This window comes from Nicotiana attenuata, unplaced genomic scaffold (genome assembly GCF_001879085.1).
Source record: "Nicotiana attenuata strain UT unplaced genomic scaffold, NIATTr2, whole genome shotgun sequence".
NCBI lineage: Eukaryota > Viridiplantae > Streptophyta > Magnoliopsida > Solanales > Solanaceae > Nicotiana > Nicotiana attenuata.
This window is the reverse complement of record NW_017672058.1, coordinates 114,709-133,979: the sequence shown is the minus strand read 5'-3', so window position 1 is coordinate 133,979 and position 19,271 is coordinate 114,709. Positions and strand designations below refer to the sequence as shown.

The following is a 19,271-nucleotide window of genomic DNA, read 5'->3' as shown; positions in this document are numbered from 1 at the left end:
TCTTTCTTGACGCATCACAATACACTGGTTCTTTACAAAAGAGTCCATCTTACATTCAAATTACCAACTCATAGAATGGCACAATCAATCAACACGTAAACTGAACAGCAGACAGGAAACAATGGAATGCCCGGGATAGATGCCGATTCCCGGATGGCGCTCAACACTGATCAGGCCTCCGGATCATCACATAGCGTCCGGGGAGAGGACGATTCGAGGGCCCAGGCAGTCGGCGAAGAGACTATCAACCTTAAAATGATTTTTGACATGCTGCAAGCCCAGCAATCGGCTATAGCTCAGCTCCAGAGCCGGGTCCAGGAGCCTGTCAGGTCCGAGGAGGCTACCCCGTGCAGCTGCAATCATCAATCCGACCCCAGTACAGCCGGAACGGGGTGGCCGGATGCTGATTCTGCGGTTCTTAGGAGGCTAGAAGAATTGACCGAACGAATCGAAAAGGGGGAGGAAAGATCGAGGGCAACAATAAAAAAGTAGAAACATACAACTCCAGGGTCGACCAAATACCAGGTGCACCTCCGGTCCTGAAAGGCCTTGACGCTAAAAAAGTTTGTACAAAAACCGTTCCCATCCAGTGCCGCCCCAAAACCTATCCCTAAGAAATTTAGAATGCCCGATATCCCGAAGTATAATGGGACCTCGGACCCAAACGAGCATGTGACAGCATACACATGCGCGATTAAGGGAAACGATCTCGAAGATTGATGAAATCGAGTCAGTTTTGTTGAAAAAGTTTGGAGAAACCTTGTCCAAGGGTCTAACCCGTAGTCCCAAAGTAAATACACAGCAACAGCAAGAAAAATATTCAGAGAAGGGAAATTTCATATCAAGGCAACAAATAATTCTAGCCTAGCACGCTGCAGAGTTCAGGTAAACAGATTGGACAATTAAAGCAATTAAATCACTTAGACATGCTTTCCTAAGATAACGACAGGCTTAATAGTACAAGTAATATAAGCAGGAGAAGAAACATACTAATAAGTACTTAAATAAAACCGGATTTCCAATAATTTGCACAAGTACGCGCTCGTCACCTCACGTACAAGGCATCTCAATTGCCAAATATATCAAACCTAAGGGGAAGGCCCCCCACACAAGGTTAGACAAGCCACTTACCTCGAACCGGCTCAATATCAACCCGATACCACGTCTTTGCCACGAGTACTCGACTCCAAATGGCCCAAATCTATTCAATTCAATTGCATATCGTAAATAACACTTCAAGTAACTGATTCTATAATTAAATTCTAAGCTAATATGCGAAATTAGGTAAAATGACCAAAATGCCCCTCAGGCCCACGTTTCGGAATCGGGTAAAATTTACATTTTCGGAATCCTCATACTCTCACGAGTCTATGCATAACAAGAACACTAAAATCGGAGTTCAATTGACCCCTCAAATACCCCTTTCTAGGTTTCTTAAACTCAAGCCCTAATTATCCATTTCTCCCAAATTTTCCACCACTAATTAGGTCTTAATCACATAAAAACGAGTTATGAAGTCAAAAATATTACCTCCAAGTGATTCCCCTTGAATCCCTCTTCAACCCTCTTCAAAAAGCTTCAAAATCGCCTAACAATGGAGGAACCTAGGCTAAAATTCGCGAAATAGACCTTTTAAAACATTCTGCCCAGGCATTTAAATCCTTCTTCGCGAACGCGGTCAAAGCCTCGCGTTCGCGAAGCACAAAAATGACTTTGACTAAAATCCTCTTACGCGAACGCGACAAGACCCTCGCGAACGCGATGTTTCCTCAAGCTTACCCTTCGCGAACGCACTCCCACTCTCGCGAACGCGATGAACAAATTCGACCTCAGACCCAGCTGACCAAAGGACTCTATGCGAACGCGATGCCCGTCCCGCGAACGCGATGCACGAACACTTAGCCTTTCGCGAACGCGGTGCCTCCCTCGCGAACGCGAAGGCTTAAATTTCACCTTCCCCAACTGACTCATCGCGAACGCGAAGGGTAAAATTCCTCTGCAACAGCTGAACAAAATCTGCAATATTTTTACAACTTAAAATGATCCGTTGAGAATTCGAAACACCCGAGGCCCCCGGGACCTCAACCAAAGGCATCAACATATCCTAAAACCCTATTCAAACTTGTGCCAATCTTTAAAACACCTCAAATGACATCAAATCAACCAAAACACATCGGATCCAAGCCTAAGTTTCCAAAATCTTTCGAATTCCGCTTTTGATCAAAAACCCAACCAAACCACCTCCGAATGACCTGAAATTTTGCACATACATCCCAAATGACATGGCGGAACTACTGCAACTCTCGGAATTCCATTTCGACCCTCGGATCAAAAATCTCACTATCGAACCGGAAACTTCAAAAATTCAACTTTCGGCATTTCAATCCTAAATTAGCTACGGACCTCCAAAACACAATCCGACCAGGCCCCTTAACCCGAAATCACCCAACGGAGCTAACGGAACCATCGGATCTTAATTCCGAGGCCGTGTTCACACTGTTCCGACTATGGTCAACTTTCCAACACTTAAGCTCTCATTTAGGGACTAAGTGGCCCAAAACTATCCGAAATTCAAAACCGACCATCCCGGCAATTCAAAATAGCAGAAATAAACTTGGGAAAAGCAGTTAATAGGGGATCGAGGCGTAAATTCTAAAAACGACCGGCAGGGTCGTTACACAAACAAAGGTAGATAAGTGATAAAACAATTCATTTTTTATGAAAATATTTTGTAGGAAAACATTTTCCTTCATGCCAAACACACCCAAGAAGTATTCATTTTTAACAAACTTAATGAATCAAAATAACGCATAAATTTACTTAAGGGGCCATTTTAAATTTACTCCCAAAGCATAAGGGGCCATTGCTACCGTATTATAAAATAGTTAAACCAAGGGAATACAAAAGATGAAAAGAAGGAAAAGAAATAAAAAAAAACAATAACGGAAAATAGAAACGAAATTGAGAAGCTCTTTCTTTCTTCGAAATCTGAAAGGAAATCAGTCAATTGAAAGGTAACAGCGTTTTGTAATCCGATCATCAAAGGCATAGCTTGCGTCATACGTCTCATATGTTCAGATTCTGGTAATATTATTTCTTTCAGATTTACGGATTTTTACTTCCTTTTTCACTTCTCAATCTTATGATCGCGTTTCGTAGTTGAATTGTTCGTTTGTTTTTGGTTTTTCTTACTTTTTTCTAATTTTCGGTTAATTTTGAAGAATCTGCGCTAAATTTGCTATTCCGTATTGTGTTATTTAAGAAGTTGAAACTTATGTCCACCATAGGTAGATCCTGGATTTAGACACTGTTGAGTGTGTGTGTGTGTGTGTGTTACGAAATGTATATCTAACTTTATCTATACTTGTTTTCGCACATATATATTGCATTGGACCTATTGTTGGATCACCGCTGATATCCATGTAATTTCAATTGGATGTGTGATTATAGCTAGTAGCTGAGCAGGAATTTTAACAAAGGGATTCAAAAATTTCAAAACTTGCGACGTATAGTAAGTCAAGGGGATTCAAAAGTATACATACACGGAAAAATTGTTTTTGGCCTATTTGCGCAGTCCAATTTTCTAATGGAGGTGAATTGAATTGAACCCCCTTCAGTGGATGTGGCTCTAGTTATAGCATAGCTTGATTTGATTTAAGTGCTACCGTGGCATGCTGTACTGTAAGTAGAATATACGACATTAACTTCTAATCTGAGTTATCTTTAAGACTTCGGCATACATATCTCGATTAATCAATTATGCCCCTCAATTGTAAATTAGTTGGTGTCGACCACATGAGTCCTCTGTACCCATTCTTACTTCAGTTATGCACCTCAATCCTAAATTAGGTGGTGTCGACTACATGAGTTCTTTGTACCCGTTCTCACATTGTGTCTCTATTGTACATGTTACAGGGGTTCTGAAGAGCAACAAGCTCAGCCACATCCTCAGGAAGCTAATAATGGTTCAATGTATTCGCCATCTGTAGTCAGTTCACCAAGTTCTTCCCGCCCTGCAACCCCTAGTTCAAGCTCGTCTGGCAGCTTTAATGTGCAGAGGCCAACAAACAGGCCAAGCTCTGTGTCCCATGTTTCTCCAGCAGAGGCTGCTGGCATCATTGCTGCTTTAAAAGATAAGAGGTAGATGTTAGTTGATATGCGAAAGCAATTACATTTATAAAGCAAGGATCATTGATTACAATTTAGCATACAGTTCTTGCAGTCTTTCTTTTTACAGGAATTAGGTTCTGAACTTGCTGGGATTTGTAACAAAGAATCTCTCTGCATTTCCTATCTGATTATCAAGAGTAGCTTAATTTACCATCTAGATATGAAAATCAATATATTTTGGTGTTTCCGATATATTAATGTGAACACAAATCCTGAAAACTCTATAGTGGTGGTGATACAAGTATGCTTTTGGAATCAACCTTTTTGAGTGTAGATGAATGCTCTTTCATAAAAGAGTTTTGCTATCTTATCTTTTGGGGAATTACGAAGCAACAATTTGTGCAATGAACTGGAGTACATTGGGAAAATCTGTGCCTTAGTACAGATATTGTCATTTGGTAGAAGAATCCTTGCAATACATGCAGAGAGGCTGGCTGATAGGAAATGCGTTAATCAAGATATATGTTTTCTATCTAAAATAGATCATCATTATTCACTTCACAGTCAGGGACATCTTTCTGGTACATGAAAGAGCATATATATTTTAGTTTTATCATTAGTATCCGAGAAAACATGTAGAAGGAGAATTTAGTGGCATCCTTTAATGCACCATTCGTGCATGTTCTGAGTATATGTTAATATTAATAAGTTTTATCTGTGAAATATCATTTTGACTTTACAGTATCTTCTGCCAGCAGAAATGTCAGCAAATATTTCATGACTTGATCATCTAATTTTTGTACTTGGGATTGGAAAAGAAAAAAAGAGAAAGAGTTTTTTTCCTGATAAAGAAAGATGAAGACTTATATTTTTCGGTGATTAAACAATTAAGTGAAAGGCTTAGCATTTTTCCTCATTCTTCTTTGCACTTGTACTTCCTGATTTTCTATATGCGTTCTTGTTAATTTATTCAGTGTTGATGAGCTACGGAAGCTTCTTTCTGACGATGGTGCTTATCGCAACTTCTTACTTTCACTTGAGGCTGTCAAAACTCAGAGTAAAGTAAGTAGTATAATTATTTGTTTCTTCCTGCTCTGTGTTTACCTTGTTCACTTTGATTGTTAAGCATACGCGATGGATCTGATACATTCTCATTTTCTCAAATAAGGTACTATGCTCCACCAAATTATACATATGTCAAATTGAATGAAAAATTGAGTGAGGTTCTATTTCTGGTAGTAAGGAATCAAGTTTTACGTGTGAGATGACTGAATTTTGTTGTTCTGTTTGTGTGGGATTTTACCTTCATGATGCCATAATGTATTCAAGCAATTCAAGTTGCTTAAAATCTTTATCCATAAAAGTGCGCATTATTGCTTTTTGGTAACCCCACCTCATACAACTCAACTATCATTACTTGCACGTTCAGAGTTCAGTGGCCGTGTTCTTGCTTCCTTTTTTTACCTTGCCAAAATGAACTAGATTGAACTTTCTACCCCCGTATGATTGTGGATCCTCATGTCTTACGCCTGTTATAAAGGGAATATCAAGGGAGGAAGAAAACTTTTTTATCAGTTATAGTCACCATGATCATGATGTAATGTTTTGTTCCAGCTCTATGTTGATTTTTGTGGTAACATGTTACTCTTACTGTTTTCCCCAATTCTGATCAGGTCAAGGACGAGCTTCGGAATGAAACTCTGCAGCTTGCAAGTAAGTTATACATTGCTCTTTGCCTTATTATACATAATGCTTTATCGACTAGTATTGCAGATAGATTTAGAGTGAACTATTTTATACAGGGGAGAATTTAGAAAAAGAACCTCGGATAATGGAGCTCAGGAATCAGGTCAGATACTTCACATTGTTTCTAGGGTATTGACTTCTTTTTCAAAAGCAGTTTTAACCTTTCAGTATCAAAGCACTGATAGTGGAAACTTCTTACATGTACCCTCCATTATTTTTGTTTACAGTGTAGAATCATCCGCACAACTGAATTGGCTGCTGCTCAAGAAAAGCTGCATGAGCTAGAAAGGAGAAAAGAAGAGCTTCTGAAGTTGTACTCCCCTTTATCACTCCTCCATCACCTACAAGGTAAAAAGTGGAAGCACATAAACTTGTATACTTTTTTCCTTCTTTTAGAATTTTAGCTATTCTTTTTGCATGGGTAAAGTAATTTGAACTACTCTTAGATTAACAGGGCTATAGCAGACTTTTAGGGTACTATTCTCATGAGGCTTCACTTCAACACGTTGAGTGAACAGCCCCGTAGGAGTCAAGTCAGCATTTAAATTAGACTGGTCGAAAGAAACTTTTCAGGTGTAGACATAGTAAGAGCTTGACATAGAGAGTGCTTTGATGACTCGGTTATGTTGCATGATATATCTGAAATTGCTAATGTTCTTCTAAATCCTCTAGGGCTTTCTGCTAGAGCTTCACAGAATGGTCATAATTCAATAGCGTGTGTACGTTTAATATTTCTTCTTAACCGCTTCATATGCTAGGCTGTCTTTAATTAAAAACAAAAAAATCATGGGAGATCAGGGTTTAAATCCCTGCAGAGACGAGAAACCCTAGGTAATTTTTCCTATCTGGCTAAGCCTTGGTAGGCAGAATTACCGATGTCTGGTGGGAGATAGCAGGTCGGGGTGTGCGCAGCTGGCAAGAACACCACCTTTATAAAAAAGAAATATCCAAATTGGAATATAACAATGTGCACAAACACGACCACTATGTCACTAATGCCTTCTTACTATTTATAATGCTCAACTTTTAAGGTGCGTTCTTCATTGGTGTCCTCTTGATCTACTTTGACAATATGCTTATTTTCCTCAACTTTTTGCAAAAATATTACTTTCTCTCAATCAGTTTTCGCTCTACTCCAATATTCAGTTACTTTTTAGATTAGTACACTCTACAACATTTTTCATTATGTCCTAATGAACAAATGCCATCCATATGAATGTTATCATCAGATTGTGTCCAAGTATTCTGCTTGGTTCAATTTTTTTTTTCTACCTTTGTTTTTTCTTTTCTACACCTCAATGCTATCCATTCTTTGTCAGGAGCTCAGTTCAACTCTTTTTTCTTTCTCTTTGGGCAAAACACTTCAACTGTTAAAATGGGCCTACATTTCCAACTCCAAATATCTTTGAAATTCTTGCTATGGCGGTTCACAAACCTAAATTGCCCTAACAGTGATGATTTAAGCTGCTAGTGAAGGGTGACTGAATCAAAATTGCTAACATTCTATTTTGATGAAGTTCAAAATTGCTAACATTCTATTTTGATGAAGTTCAAAATTGCTAATATTCTTTTCGCATGCTCTCGTCACCTGGAAAAGGATGGGTAGATACGAACACCCTTTATAACACTCAGATATATTAAACACCATCTTAAGATTATCGGGTTTTAATTTGGCAATGAAACTTTTCCTCACTTCTTGCAGAAGTTCCATGTAATTTGAGCAACTATATGTAGGATCAGGAATTTTAGCTTAATAGCTTATGCTCAATTTAGTTCACATTGTTACTTTGTTCTTGGTGGTGGTGTTATGTTGGGGGTAAGTGTTGGGGAATAAGGGCATTGATTTGTAGATCAACAAAGAATTTCCAATTTGGAGTGTCTATTAGATGCCTCTTTCCACCGCACGACTTCCTAAATGATTATGTGAATAAAAGCTGGATTGTAGTAATTAAGGAACTCCGGTTACTCAGTGATCATGTCATTTTTTCTTTTGGGTTTATTTTTTGTAATTAATACCATTTTTGAGATACAAAATTGAAGTTGCCCTTGGAATATTGGAGAGATGATTAAGCATGGATTTTTAATGAGATTAGATAACTGAAAAATCACTTGCCAGAAAATGAAAGACCGTTAACTGATGTTGCTATTGCTACAGATGCCATGAAGAAAACAGAGGAGGAATCTGAAGCCATGCTTGGCCAACTTCTTGATCGAGAAATTGATCTTACAACATTCGTGCAGAAGTACAAAAAACTGGGATGCAGTTACCACAGACGCTCCCTCACACATCTTGCTGCTAAGTCATCTTTTGCTGCTTGAATGATTTGATGCATGGATATTATAGCTTTGGCAGCGCGTTACTGAAACCATAGTGTGTAAATATTCTCCATATGTAATTTTGGGATCAACTTCAGGCTCACTGCAACTTTCTACAGGGACAAATTGAACTAATTGTTGTTGAAATATCAGTCACTTATCATCCTTACACTCAAACGCAGACAGGCTTTTGTATGCCAATTCCTCATACCTCATCTGATTTAATAATCCTTGTAGGGAAAGAGGAAGACACATGGCTTAATGTTCACTACTCAGTTCAGAGGAATGAAATTTGTTGTTACAAATTCATTTTTACCATAACATTTCAACCATGGGTAGTTTTGATTCTTATGAAAGTAACTACTGAAGGTGCCAGGCCTTTTCGTTTTTACCACCTTTACCAGTGAACAATGCACCATGAAATAGAGAGATGATATAACAACTCGCGTTTCTCCCCCACTTCACCCTCCCTCCAAACAATTACTATGTCTTATTGTCAAGTTAGTTGGGATCTGCTTGAATTTCTACTATCTATTTGGCTCATTTTGACTTCTTTCTATTATCAGTATTAGATTCAGGTTATCTAGCAGCACATGTTTTCAATAATTTTTGATTGTGAAGTAAGTATTTCCAGTTCTAGCAAATACTTCATGTAAATGTACAGTCATGACTACTTTAAACCCAATTGCTTCGTATTGCCCATATAGCGACTGTATTTTCATTTCCAACGCTTTTATCAAAGTTAACATGAATTTTGAGAGATTGGAGGTCTTCCAAGACAACTTATTTCATTTTGATTTTAAGTCTATCTTATCTTATATTGTCTGAACTGATAATTTCTAATCTCAAGTAACGTTGCTATGACTACACATCTATTTTAACATTGTGCATTTCGTCGGTGAATCTATCTTATCATCTACATTTTTGGCCTTTAAAACCCAACGTTGCTCTTTCCTCTCCTTCACAGAGACGTCGTGCAGCTCTCCTTCCCTAATCATATCATATCGTACTATATTATAAGTGTGAAAACTTTTAATGGAAGTTATTTTATTAAAATCTCCTTCAAATGTTGATTGACCATTTTACCCTTTCATTACACAAATTCAATTTGTTATTATTGTACAAATATGTAAATATACGTTATAAGTTCTTGTATGGACTAAAATCCAATTGTAAGTTACAATTAGCAAGACAATAAAGAGTTACTACTGTTTAATTAATTATAGGGAAATTACCAGCTATGTCCATTTATAAGTAGTTCATTACAAAAATTGGCCAATTGATAAAATATTACTAATATTAGCCAAATTAGCCAATTAGCTATTTGTAGCAAAAAATATCAAATTTTTGCTTTGTTTTGAGTGGGTGTTATTAGAATAGATTGGGCACAACTTAAGGAGCTTGAATCTCAGTTTTGGGATGATTTGGTGAAGTTTTGAGGTGGTTTGAATTGAAAATTCGAAGTAAAAGCTGAACATGAAAAAAAATATATGTGTATCACACTGTGTATCATTTGTGTATCACATATGTATCATATTTGTATCAATTGTGTATCACATGTATATCCATGTATACCTGTGTGTGTGATACATGTTCGATACACGTGTCGCAGAAGACTTTTTTGAACTCGATTTAATTACGAATTTTGATACAAAACCAGTCCAAATCACCTCCAATCTTCCTCAAATTTTGTATATTGACTTATCTATATATTTTCAATGAATTTCAACTATACCCATTGAAAAAGTTTCCTTTTTGTTTAGATTTTTGGAATATTGTATAAATTTTTGTATTTCATCACCTTATTTGCTACCCCGTCCATGAAATTTCCTCTCCGTCTTGTATCAAATGTTGCTAATCACGCTTAAAAATATGGAAGGTGATTTTTGCATGTGATTCTTTGAGAGAAAGAACTCTATTATTTGATTTTTCAATTTTTGTTGGCTAGTTTTGGTAAGTCTATGACTAATGGCTAGAGGTTGGTAAGTTGAGATTTATTTGGGACATTTGTGTAAGTTTCCCTTAATTATATATATGTACGTTTCCACATTTTGCTTGGCATTTGGAGTTGCGCAACTTTTAGAAATAATTACATACTTAAAAGTTACTAATTAAATAGTTATTATGCAATTAAAGCCTCTCTAATGCGCCGTGTTTGATTCACTTGTAATGGTAATGAAGAAAACTAGCTAATTAACCTTTCATTATAGTGACTTTTGAGATTTTTGCATTATCCTTGTACTTTTTGGCTTATAAGTACAAATACCTTACAAAATTTTTATGTGAATTGTGCCATGTGAAAATAATATTTTTTTCATTTATTTACAATAACATTATTGGCTATTTACTGACAATGACAAGTGACTAATCATCTTGATTATCGAGGAGTTGGGCAATGGAAATTCAGAAGGCCTTATTCATATATTGTTGTATATGCTCTATATTTTCCATCGAGTTTAGAGTCCTAGCATTATTGTCGAGGCCAAGGCAATTTAGTGTGTTTGTATACATAATTCTTGTATTGTGTCATGATTAACTATTCAGTTGTCAATTCTTTTAAATTACAGTATTTAGTGGTATCGTAATTTTTTTAGTACATCAATATGTATTTTTTTCCCATTGTGGTGTTATAACTTTAGTCTCATTCTATGTTTTCTTGTATTTATTTCCTTTATTGTTATCTTCTGAGACTACGTGATTCAAATTTTGGTGTATAATTGTGAGTACTTGGCAGAGTAAAGTGAAATATTTAATTAGTGAGTGCAAGTAAGATTTTATTATAATTTTATTTTCATTTCTACTTCTGAGGAAGTATTTATAAATCTGAACGAACAATTCTACTTTTGGACGTATGGGGCGAAGATAAATGTATAGTCATTATGCTTTGTTTGCAGGTTTGGTTGAAATGTATATTTCTTCATGTCTTTCCTAATTATGTTAAGACAATTTACATGCGTTTATTAAATTTAGAGCAGGAATTCATCAACATATTTGTACCATTAGAGGTTATATTATCTTAATTAGCTTCAAACACTTCTTGCTAAATGAAAAATACACCACTCCACTATTACGGATTTTATTTAATGAATAAAATTTAAATGGTAAAATTGATATTTTTTATTAGTTGCAGCATTTCCTCTTTCATAACTTAATATTTTTTTAAATTTGTCGATATTTTATAATAATGATAGGGAACAAACGTGCAACACACATTACCGGAGACTAGTCTCTCTCTCTATATATATATGTGTGCGCGCGCACGTACGTTACCGAAGACTAGTCTATATATATATATATATATATAATTATAAAGTAGGGGTTTTTAAATGTGACGTGGCATGTGTCATTGCACAGGAATTACATTTATCTAATTTCTCAAATTTTTAAGCTTTTATTTCTATTTTAGGGTTCAATTATACGAAAAGGCACGACTCTAATCAAAAGAGAAACAACTGTTACTGGAGAGTCCAACAGTCACCAACAAAAGCCACAAGCGTTACTTGATAGTCCAAAATTCTCCGGCAAAAGTCTTTACTTACACTCATTCTGTTTCACTTCTTCTTCCCCCTCCATGAATTCCCTATCTATTCCTTCCTTTGTACATGTTGTACAAGGTCATTTACCAATTTAATGAAGATAAATTTCTTTTAATAAAAGTTAGCAAAAATATTTTAATATTCTCTCGCGCTTCATAATCAGTAGTCAACAATCAACAGCGACCCAAACTTCTCTAAAAATCTAAACAGATTGATGAGAAGGAAAAAATATCCTACGGTTTATATCTTATTCACATTCATCCTTCAATTTTTGATCCCCTATACGCTTTATAGGTTTCTCATTGTATTATCAAAAAGAGTTAGAGCCAACAAAAAGGAGCTCAAACAGAAACAAAATAACAGCCATACCTTTCCTATTCAGTTTTTCAAACTTGTGCTGTTGTATCGAGCAAGATGCTATAGGAATGTTATTAAACCTTTGATCAAACTTATAAGCCAGAGACTACAGTGGCTACACCAGAAAGCCAACAGACTGAGAACCCTTAATTCTCATAACACTGGACTAGGAGCTAGAAAGAAGAGAACAAGAGGCAAGAAGAAGAAACCACCCTTGTACATAGACGTTCCACGTATAGACTCTACTAGCAACAAGACCCAGACAATTTTCAGCTCCCTGCACTTTCCTCGTTTAGCCTGTCAATTTCCTTCTCCCACTTGAGTACAAACATTTGGCGGCCAAAGGGGACAATAAGGTTGTATCGGAAAACCTGCACCAAAGCCCATGTATCAGTCCTTGCAAGTATGGCACTCTAATTTACTAGGCTAAATCTTAACAATTCGAAGATGAGCCAACCAAACAATTTTCTAGATGATTCTGAAAATTATGTTTTCTGGAACCAACACAAGTTGGTTTGAGAAACAAAACCACGACCAAAGAACAGCTCAAGGTCCAGCTTTGGCTGAAACAAAGGGCCACTGTCAGAATAACCAAACAATTCTTTTTGCTTTTGAACAGTTTCTTTTTCTCCCATTCTAATGAAACACGTTTAGTAGCAAATAAACATGTGCGCCAGTTTTGATCTGCCAAAATTCACCTATATAAAGTGAGTATAAAGTTTGAGGTTTTGTTGAAATATATGACCATCTCATCTAAAAACTTAAGCCGTAAGAAAGAGCACACTTCTATTTACTTAATTAAACCTTTGAAATGTCCCTTCAGGTGCAGACCTGATTCTTTTTCAGAAGTCAAGCACGTGGATTTTTTAAATAATAGGTAGCGATAAGACTTGAACCCAGGACTTCAGGACTTCTGCTTGCTCTGTTACCACATTGAACTGCTTAACTATCTCATGTAAAAGCTTAAGTTGCTAGAGCGCGCGCACTTTTATATACTTAATTATGTCTTTAACAGGTAGTGATATTTTTTCAACATGACTGATTTGCTAACTGAACTAAATCCGAACTGATTTGCTAACTCAACTAAATCCAAATTTGTATATTTTTTTCAAAATTCAAACCCAAAAAACTAGAGATCCCTAACCAAAACCAATAACCAAATTGTTTGTTAACCAAACATTTAGAAAGATATAGCTGCAAAAAGCATCATAGAGGATAAATTTGACAAAAGGTTCGTACACATGTGCAACATATCCACATGGATCCTTATCTCATTTTTCTGAAACCTTCTAATCAGTTGTCGAAGGTATCCAGCTACGTGACCATCCCTCAACCAGAAAACCCAAAGAGAGTTCTTGTGTTAAATGAAGGCATGGCTGTTATGAATCTTTAAGAACTTTGTCGGTCAAAGCTTAACAAATTCTGAAACTAGTATCCTAGCTCAACCATCTTACGTAACAAAGCATAAAATCTGATAAAGCATCAAATATGGAAAATCCAGATGCATCTATGTGCACGCAGAAAATACTGGACATACTTTGATAATAGCAACGACGGGGTAAAGCAATAGAGTTCACCATACACGGAATAGGGGGAAAAAACGTAATAGGTAATTGATAAGTAAATAGTTCCTCACTCTGCTCACCTTGTTATTGATGTCACGCATCTGCAGCTTTAGAGACTCGGATGCCTCGATCCATTTAGAATCACCGACAGAGTCTCTATGTGTCCATGCCTTTTTAAGTGCTGATCTCCACTCAACTACATTACTTCTTATTTCTTTGTTCAATTCAACCCACTCAGGTGCACATTTATTTCTGGAGAGAATCCTATACAAGGTATCTTCAGCTGGATCAGCATGAGGATTAGTATTGAGGTCCAAAGGTTTTCCCTTCCCTGGCAAGTTCTCAAACTGCCCTTCTTCCATGGAATGCCATATTCGTTGTTCAACAACATTTATGATGTCAGTTTCCGACCTGACAACAGTCATTCAAGATTAAAAACCAGCATTTCATTGCGAAATTTGCCCCGAAAAAAAAACTGTACGATTGTCTCTTAACACTCGGGATAAATCAGAACCCTATTAACCACAAATGCAGATGCTCTAGCCAAAAACAGCAATTGTAACTAAGCGAAAGCTAGAGAACCATGCAGCATACTTTCATGAATTAAAAGAACATTTCTGTAACAGCCTTATCCGTTAGTGATATTGTCCGCTCTGGACCTAGGCCCTCACGGGTTTAAAACGCGTCACTAGAGTCTAAGGCCTGTCTAATTATATACCTAGCATCCCCTTGTGCTTTGCCGATGTGGGACTCTGTCTAAAGTCTGGGATGTTAGGACTCAACGAGCTGCTGAGGTTTGTCCCACTGCATGGGATTCGCCTAGACTCAGCACTGAGGTTTGCCCCGCCTAAACGGGATTTGCCTAAACTCAGTTGAACTCTGACCCATCGTCGGCAAGGCCAACACAACAGTGGCTCTGATACCATCTGTAATAGTCCAATCCACTAGTGATATTGTTCGCTCTGGGCCTAGACCCTCACAAGTTTAAAACGTGTTACTAGAGTCCAAGGCTTGTCTACTTATATACCTAGTATCACTTTTGTGTTTTGCCGGCGTGGAACTCTGTGTAAAGTCTGGGGTGTTACATATTTTTACATGACAAATGAAGTTGCATACTAAGAACATACTAAGAACATACTGATTCTGAAAATAAAACTCCATTCAATTGTGGGAAACACCAGTCATGGCATTAAGATCACAAGTTCTCCTCTTTTTAACAAAGATAGGTGGAAAAGTATTCTAAAGGTGTACTCCAATTAAAAAAGCTTAAATGAACATCACTGCAATTTTTTGTAATAGCAATTCATGCGCAAAATTCAGCACATTATCCTAGCAGCCGAATTAACACATTATATCATTTTCTCAAATACTAGGTGACGCAAACTATCATCCGCAACACAAACCAGTTTCACTTACAATTATCCCCTAAAAAACACAAACTTCTAATATCCAATCAACTAATACAAGGAGCTAGTAGAAATGAATTCACTTACTACACAAAGGAAAAGTTCAATTGCCATTTTTCTACGTAGAATACGTGAGTGATACGAAAGTAAGTAAAAATATTACCTAACGGAGTTACGTTGACCACGAAGTTCAGGCGGAAGCTTACGGTCGTTGACGGAGTCGATAACGCCGGAGAGACGATCGGTGATTTTCTTAGTAGGCTTAGGAAATTCACTATCAGAAGAGGAAGAATAAGATGAACATCGTAGCTTAAACGCGCCATGGCTGAAGGTTTCAATTCTGGCCACCGATCTAAGAGCGACTGAGGACGATAAAGCTCCGATCGATCTCGCGAAACGAGCTGCCATGGCGGTGGAGGGAAATTCCCTCCCTCACACTGTTTGGGCTTATTGGGCTTGGGCCTAAGGGGTCCTGATGATTTTGACAAACTTAATTAGGGTTTTGACACAGCTACCCATAAAAACAAAACTATTTATCCTTGTCTACCTATTTGTTTTTCTACCCATAAACTAATTACATTTTCTACCCATAGTAGTTTTTGTGGGGAATTTTTTCTTTATTCGCCAATTCTTTTTTATTTCTATGCTTCTTTTCTTCTTTTTTTTCTTTTTTTTCTTTTCTGCTTTTCTTTTTTTTCGTTTTCTTTTTATTTTTTCCTTTTTTCCTTTTCTAATTTCATTTAACTTCTTATTTTTTTATATTCTTTTTCTCTTCATAATCTAATTTCATTTACCATTTTCACTATTTTTTATTATTTTTTTTATACAATAAGAAAAATAATTGATATAGTAAATATTTGTTCACCTTTTTTTAATATAACTAGTACAATATACCTTTTTCTCATTTTTTAAATTCAATTATAAACTGAAATAATATCAGTTGTCACTTGATCTAATACACTGGAAATCACATTGACTGCTGTTGAGCACCATAAATTACATAATCAAATTCTAAGAATCAACACGTGGTTGTCATGTAAAACTTGATTTCCTTCCCTATAAATATCAATACACACTCTAGCATTAGTAGTAATATAACCAGTTATAGAGCAAGAAAACATAATCTATGGCAACCAAATCTTCATATATACTAGTTAGAATAAAAATGATAATAAAATATTATAAAATACAACAAAAAGTATAAGTAGCGAAAAAGACTTCTAGTACCATGTGATACCAGTATGGTATATATGTATACCAACAGAGCATATGATTTCTACAACTATCTGCAACTATACTACTCTACCAAAACATTAAAGGATGCATTAAAAGTTTGAGAAAATTACATGCTCGTATTGCAAGCTAAATATTCGCAAAACAACTTGCTCATTTCGTATACTAAGAAGGTATATAGTTGTATGGGGTCGTTCCAACAATTGCCTATAACTATAAAAACTATTAATACACACAATTTATGTCCATCGGCACACAAAAATTCCAGCATTATTGCAACTCATGTTGATATAAATAATTTCATAATAGAATTCGCTTAAAATGCAGCTAAAACAACCAAAACAATGTTCAAACTACCATATGATACCAATATGGTATATAACTATACCAATATGGTATACAGTTTTACTAGTTAATTCCCGGCAACTATATGACTATACTACTATTACATAACATACATGCATAAAGAGAAAAATAAAAAAATAGTGTACCACATATTAATATAATAAGGTATTTCAAGATATTGTACTATATTACTATTATTAAAAGAAAATCAAATATTATACCAATTAAATGCAGCTAATACAACCAAAAAATAATTCAACTAGCATATGATACCAATATAGTATATAGCTATACTAATAGGGTATATAGTTGGAATGAATTGTATACTAAAATGGTATATTTGTATACTATTTAGGTATACAATACAAATTCGCCTTCTTCTCTGGTTCAACTATATTTCAACCCAAATTTCTAAAATTTACTATAAAATCTCCACCAAATTGACTAAAACTTTAGCTACAACCTCCAATCAACTTTCTAAACTAACCCATACAGGATCGGATCAAAACAATTAAAAACTCAAACAAACCAAGTTATGAGTTTCAAACTTCAAGGTCCGTCAATGGTGGATTTAAATTTTTGTACAAAAAATCTCCAAAAACCAACATCAAAGGTACAATCTACACATCAAAGAATAATATTAGCTACATTTAATTGGAGACAAAATAATGTAATCTCAATGTGCTTTGGGTAAAAGGTGTCAGTTGTTTTTGCGATGAAGCATACAGCAGGATTCCCCATCCCGATCCTACTTTAGAGCACTCCATTTCCGAGGTTTTGTTTCTAATTTTCTTTCTTTTAGGAATTAGATTTAAAGTACTGTAAATGGCAATTTTGTAATTAGAAATATTTAGAGAACCTATGGAAAAGCCATAGTCCGAGAAATTTTTTTTATTTCTCAGAATTCTATTATTAAGGTATGAGTATTCTAATGTGGGCGGGTAAATAGTTTTTATTGCATAGGTAGGGAAAGTAAATAGTTTTGGTATGGGTATTTAAGGGTAAATAGTTTGAATTTAATGGGTATAAAGTGAGATTTTCCCAACTTAATTTGCTATGCGGCCGAATCAATACGTGGCCTACTCTGGATCACTAAAGGAAACTCTGTTCTAATTGGATCTAATTCTTGATTTCAGGTAAGGGCTTGTTTTATATATATATATATATATATATATATATATATATATATATATATATACTCCATCTGTTTTAATTTATGTGAACCTATTTTCTTTTCGGTCTGTTCCAAAAGAATGAATGCTTTCTAAATATGGACACAATTTAGTTTAAACTTTCAATTCTACCCTTAATGAGAAGTTTTTATAACCACACAAATACTCTGGATCCCTTTTTGACTTGTTTAGTACCACAAATTTTAATAATCTTCATTTTTTCTTAAATTCCGTACGCTGTCAAACAAATTCACATAAATTAGAACGTAAAGAATATATTTTAGGGAGAATTACACCCCTTGTCACTTGGCCCAATAACCCATCAGAAAATGGCCTATGTTTGAAGCCCTTACCCAGTATAGCCCATGTTGTACATAATCTGAAAATTAATTTTCACCAGTTAGCCCACCCCTTATTTCTTCGTTCCCCTTTTTTCTTCGTTCCCCTTTTTTCTCCTTCCCATGTCAGCCTTTGCACCACAAAATTTCTCTACAATTGTTATTCTCCTTCAATTCTTTTCTGGATTTCAATGGTTGACTAATGATTTGAAAAATAAAAGTCACCATTGCAAGTGGTTCGAAGATTCGATTTAAGAAATTGAGTTTTTCGATTTGTTAGTTGTTTGGAATGGGTTTTCTCTCAATTGATTGGAATCATCAAGATGAGTTCAAAACTTAAATTTCAAGTGGTTTGGAGTAGATTTAGGCTATATTTGAGTTAAATTTCAGAATTGAGTTTTCCGATTTGTTAATTGTTTGGAATGAGTGTTGTCTCAAATGATTGGAATCATCAAGATGAGTTCAAAACTTAAATTTCAAGTGATTTGGAGTAGATTTAGGCAATATTTGAGTTAAATTTCAAAAATTGAATTTTCCGTTTTGTTAGTTGTTCGGAATGGGTGTTGTCTCAATTGATTGGAATCATCAAGATGAGTTCAAAACTTAAATTTCAAGTGATTTGGAGTAGATTTAGGCTATATTTGAGTTAAATTTCAGAAATTGAGTTTTCCGATTTGTTAGTTGTTTGGAATGGGTGTTGTCTCAATTGATTGGAATCATCAAGATGAGTTCAAAATTTAAATTTCAAGTGATTTGGAGTAGCTTTAGGCTATATTTGAGTTAAATTTCAGAGGATGCCCAAGGAAGAAGAAGAACACATGAAGCTCCATTGATAGAATTCATTTGTATAATAATGTATAATATTGTATAAATAGTAGTATATAATAGTGTATAAACACAACTTATACACTATTATATCCAAGTTTGATACATTATTTACAGGTATTTGGTGAATTTCTCGCATTTTCTTCTTCTTCTTCTCATTCTTCTTATACACCTATATACATAGTGTATCAAGAATATTTTCACTCTGTGATTATACATCTTTATACACTTTTATAAAACTATATACATATTGTACCTCTTTGTATAAAAGTGTATAACATTGTATAAAAGTGTATAAGCATCGCTGACGAAATTTTTGTAC

The 19,271-nt window shown here is 35.5% G+C and overlaps 2 protein-coding genes across 2 annotated transcripts; one reads left to right on the top strand and one right to left on the bottom strand.

Moving 5' to 3' along the window:
* Positions 1-2,892: 2,892 nt before the first annotated feature.
* On the top strand, positions 2,893-8,520 carry LOC109211575 (vacuolar protein-sorting-associated protein 37 homolog 1-like). The gene is made up of 7 exons (XM_019375122.1): positions 2,893-3,084; positions 3,916-4,140; positions 5,085-5,172; positions 5,784-5,823; positions 5,913-5,959; positions 6,084-6,204; positions 8,012-8,520. The coding sequence occupies exons 1-7, from the start codon at positions 3,071-3,073 to the stop codon at positions 8,173-8,175; spliced, it is 699 nt and encodes a 232-aa protein (XP_019230667.1). The 5' UTR covers positions 2,893-3,070; the 3' UTR covers positions 8,176-8,520.
* Positions 8,521-11,990: 3,470 nt separating this feature from the next.
* LOC109211577 (dnaJ homolog subfamily C member 28-like) lies at positions 11,991-15,516 on the bottom strand. The gene is made up of 3 exons (XM_019375125.1): positions 15,200-15,516; positions 13,711-14,041; positions 11,991-12,436 (listed from the first exon to the last, which is right to left on the bottom strand). Exons 1-3 carry the CDS (start codon positions 15,442-15,444, stop codon positions 12,335-12,337), a joined length of 678 nt encoding a protein of 225 aa, XP_019230670.1. The 5' UTR covers positions 15,445-15,516; the 3' UTR covers positions 11,991-12,334.
* Between the last annotated feature and the right edge of the window lie 3,755 nt (positions 15,517-19,271).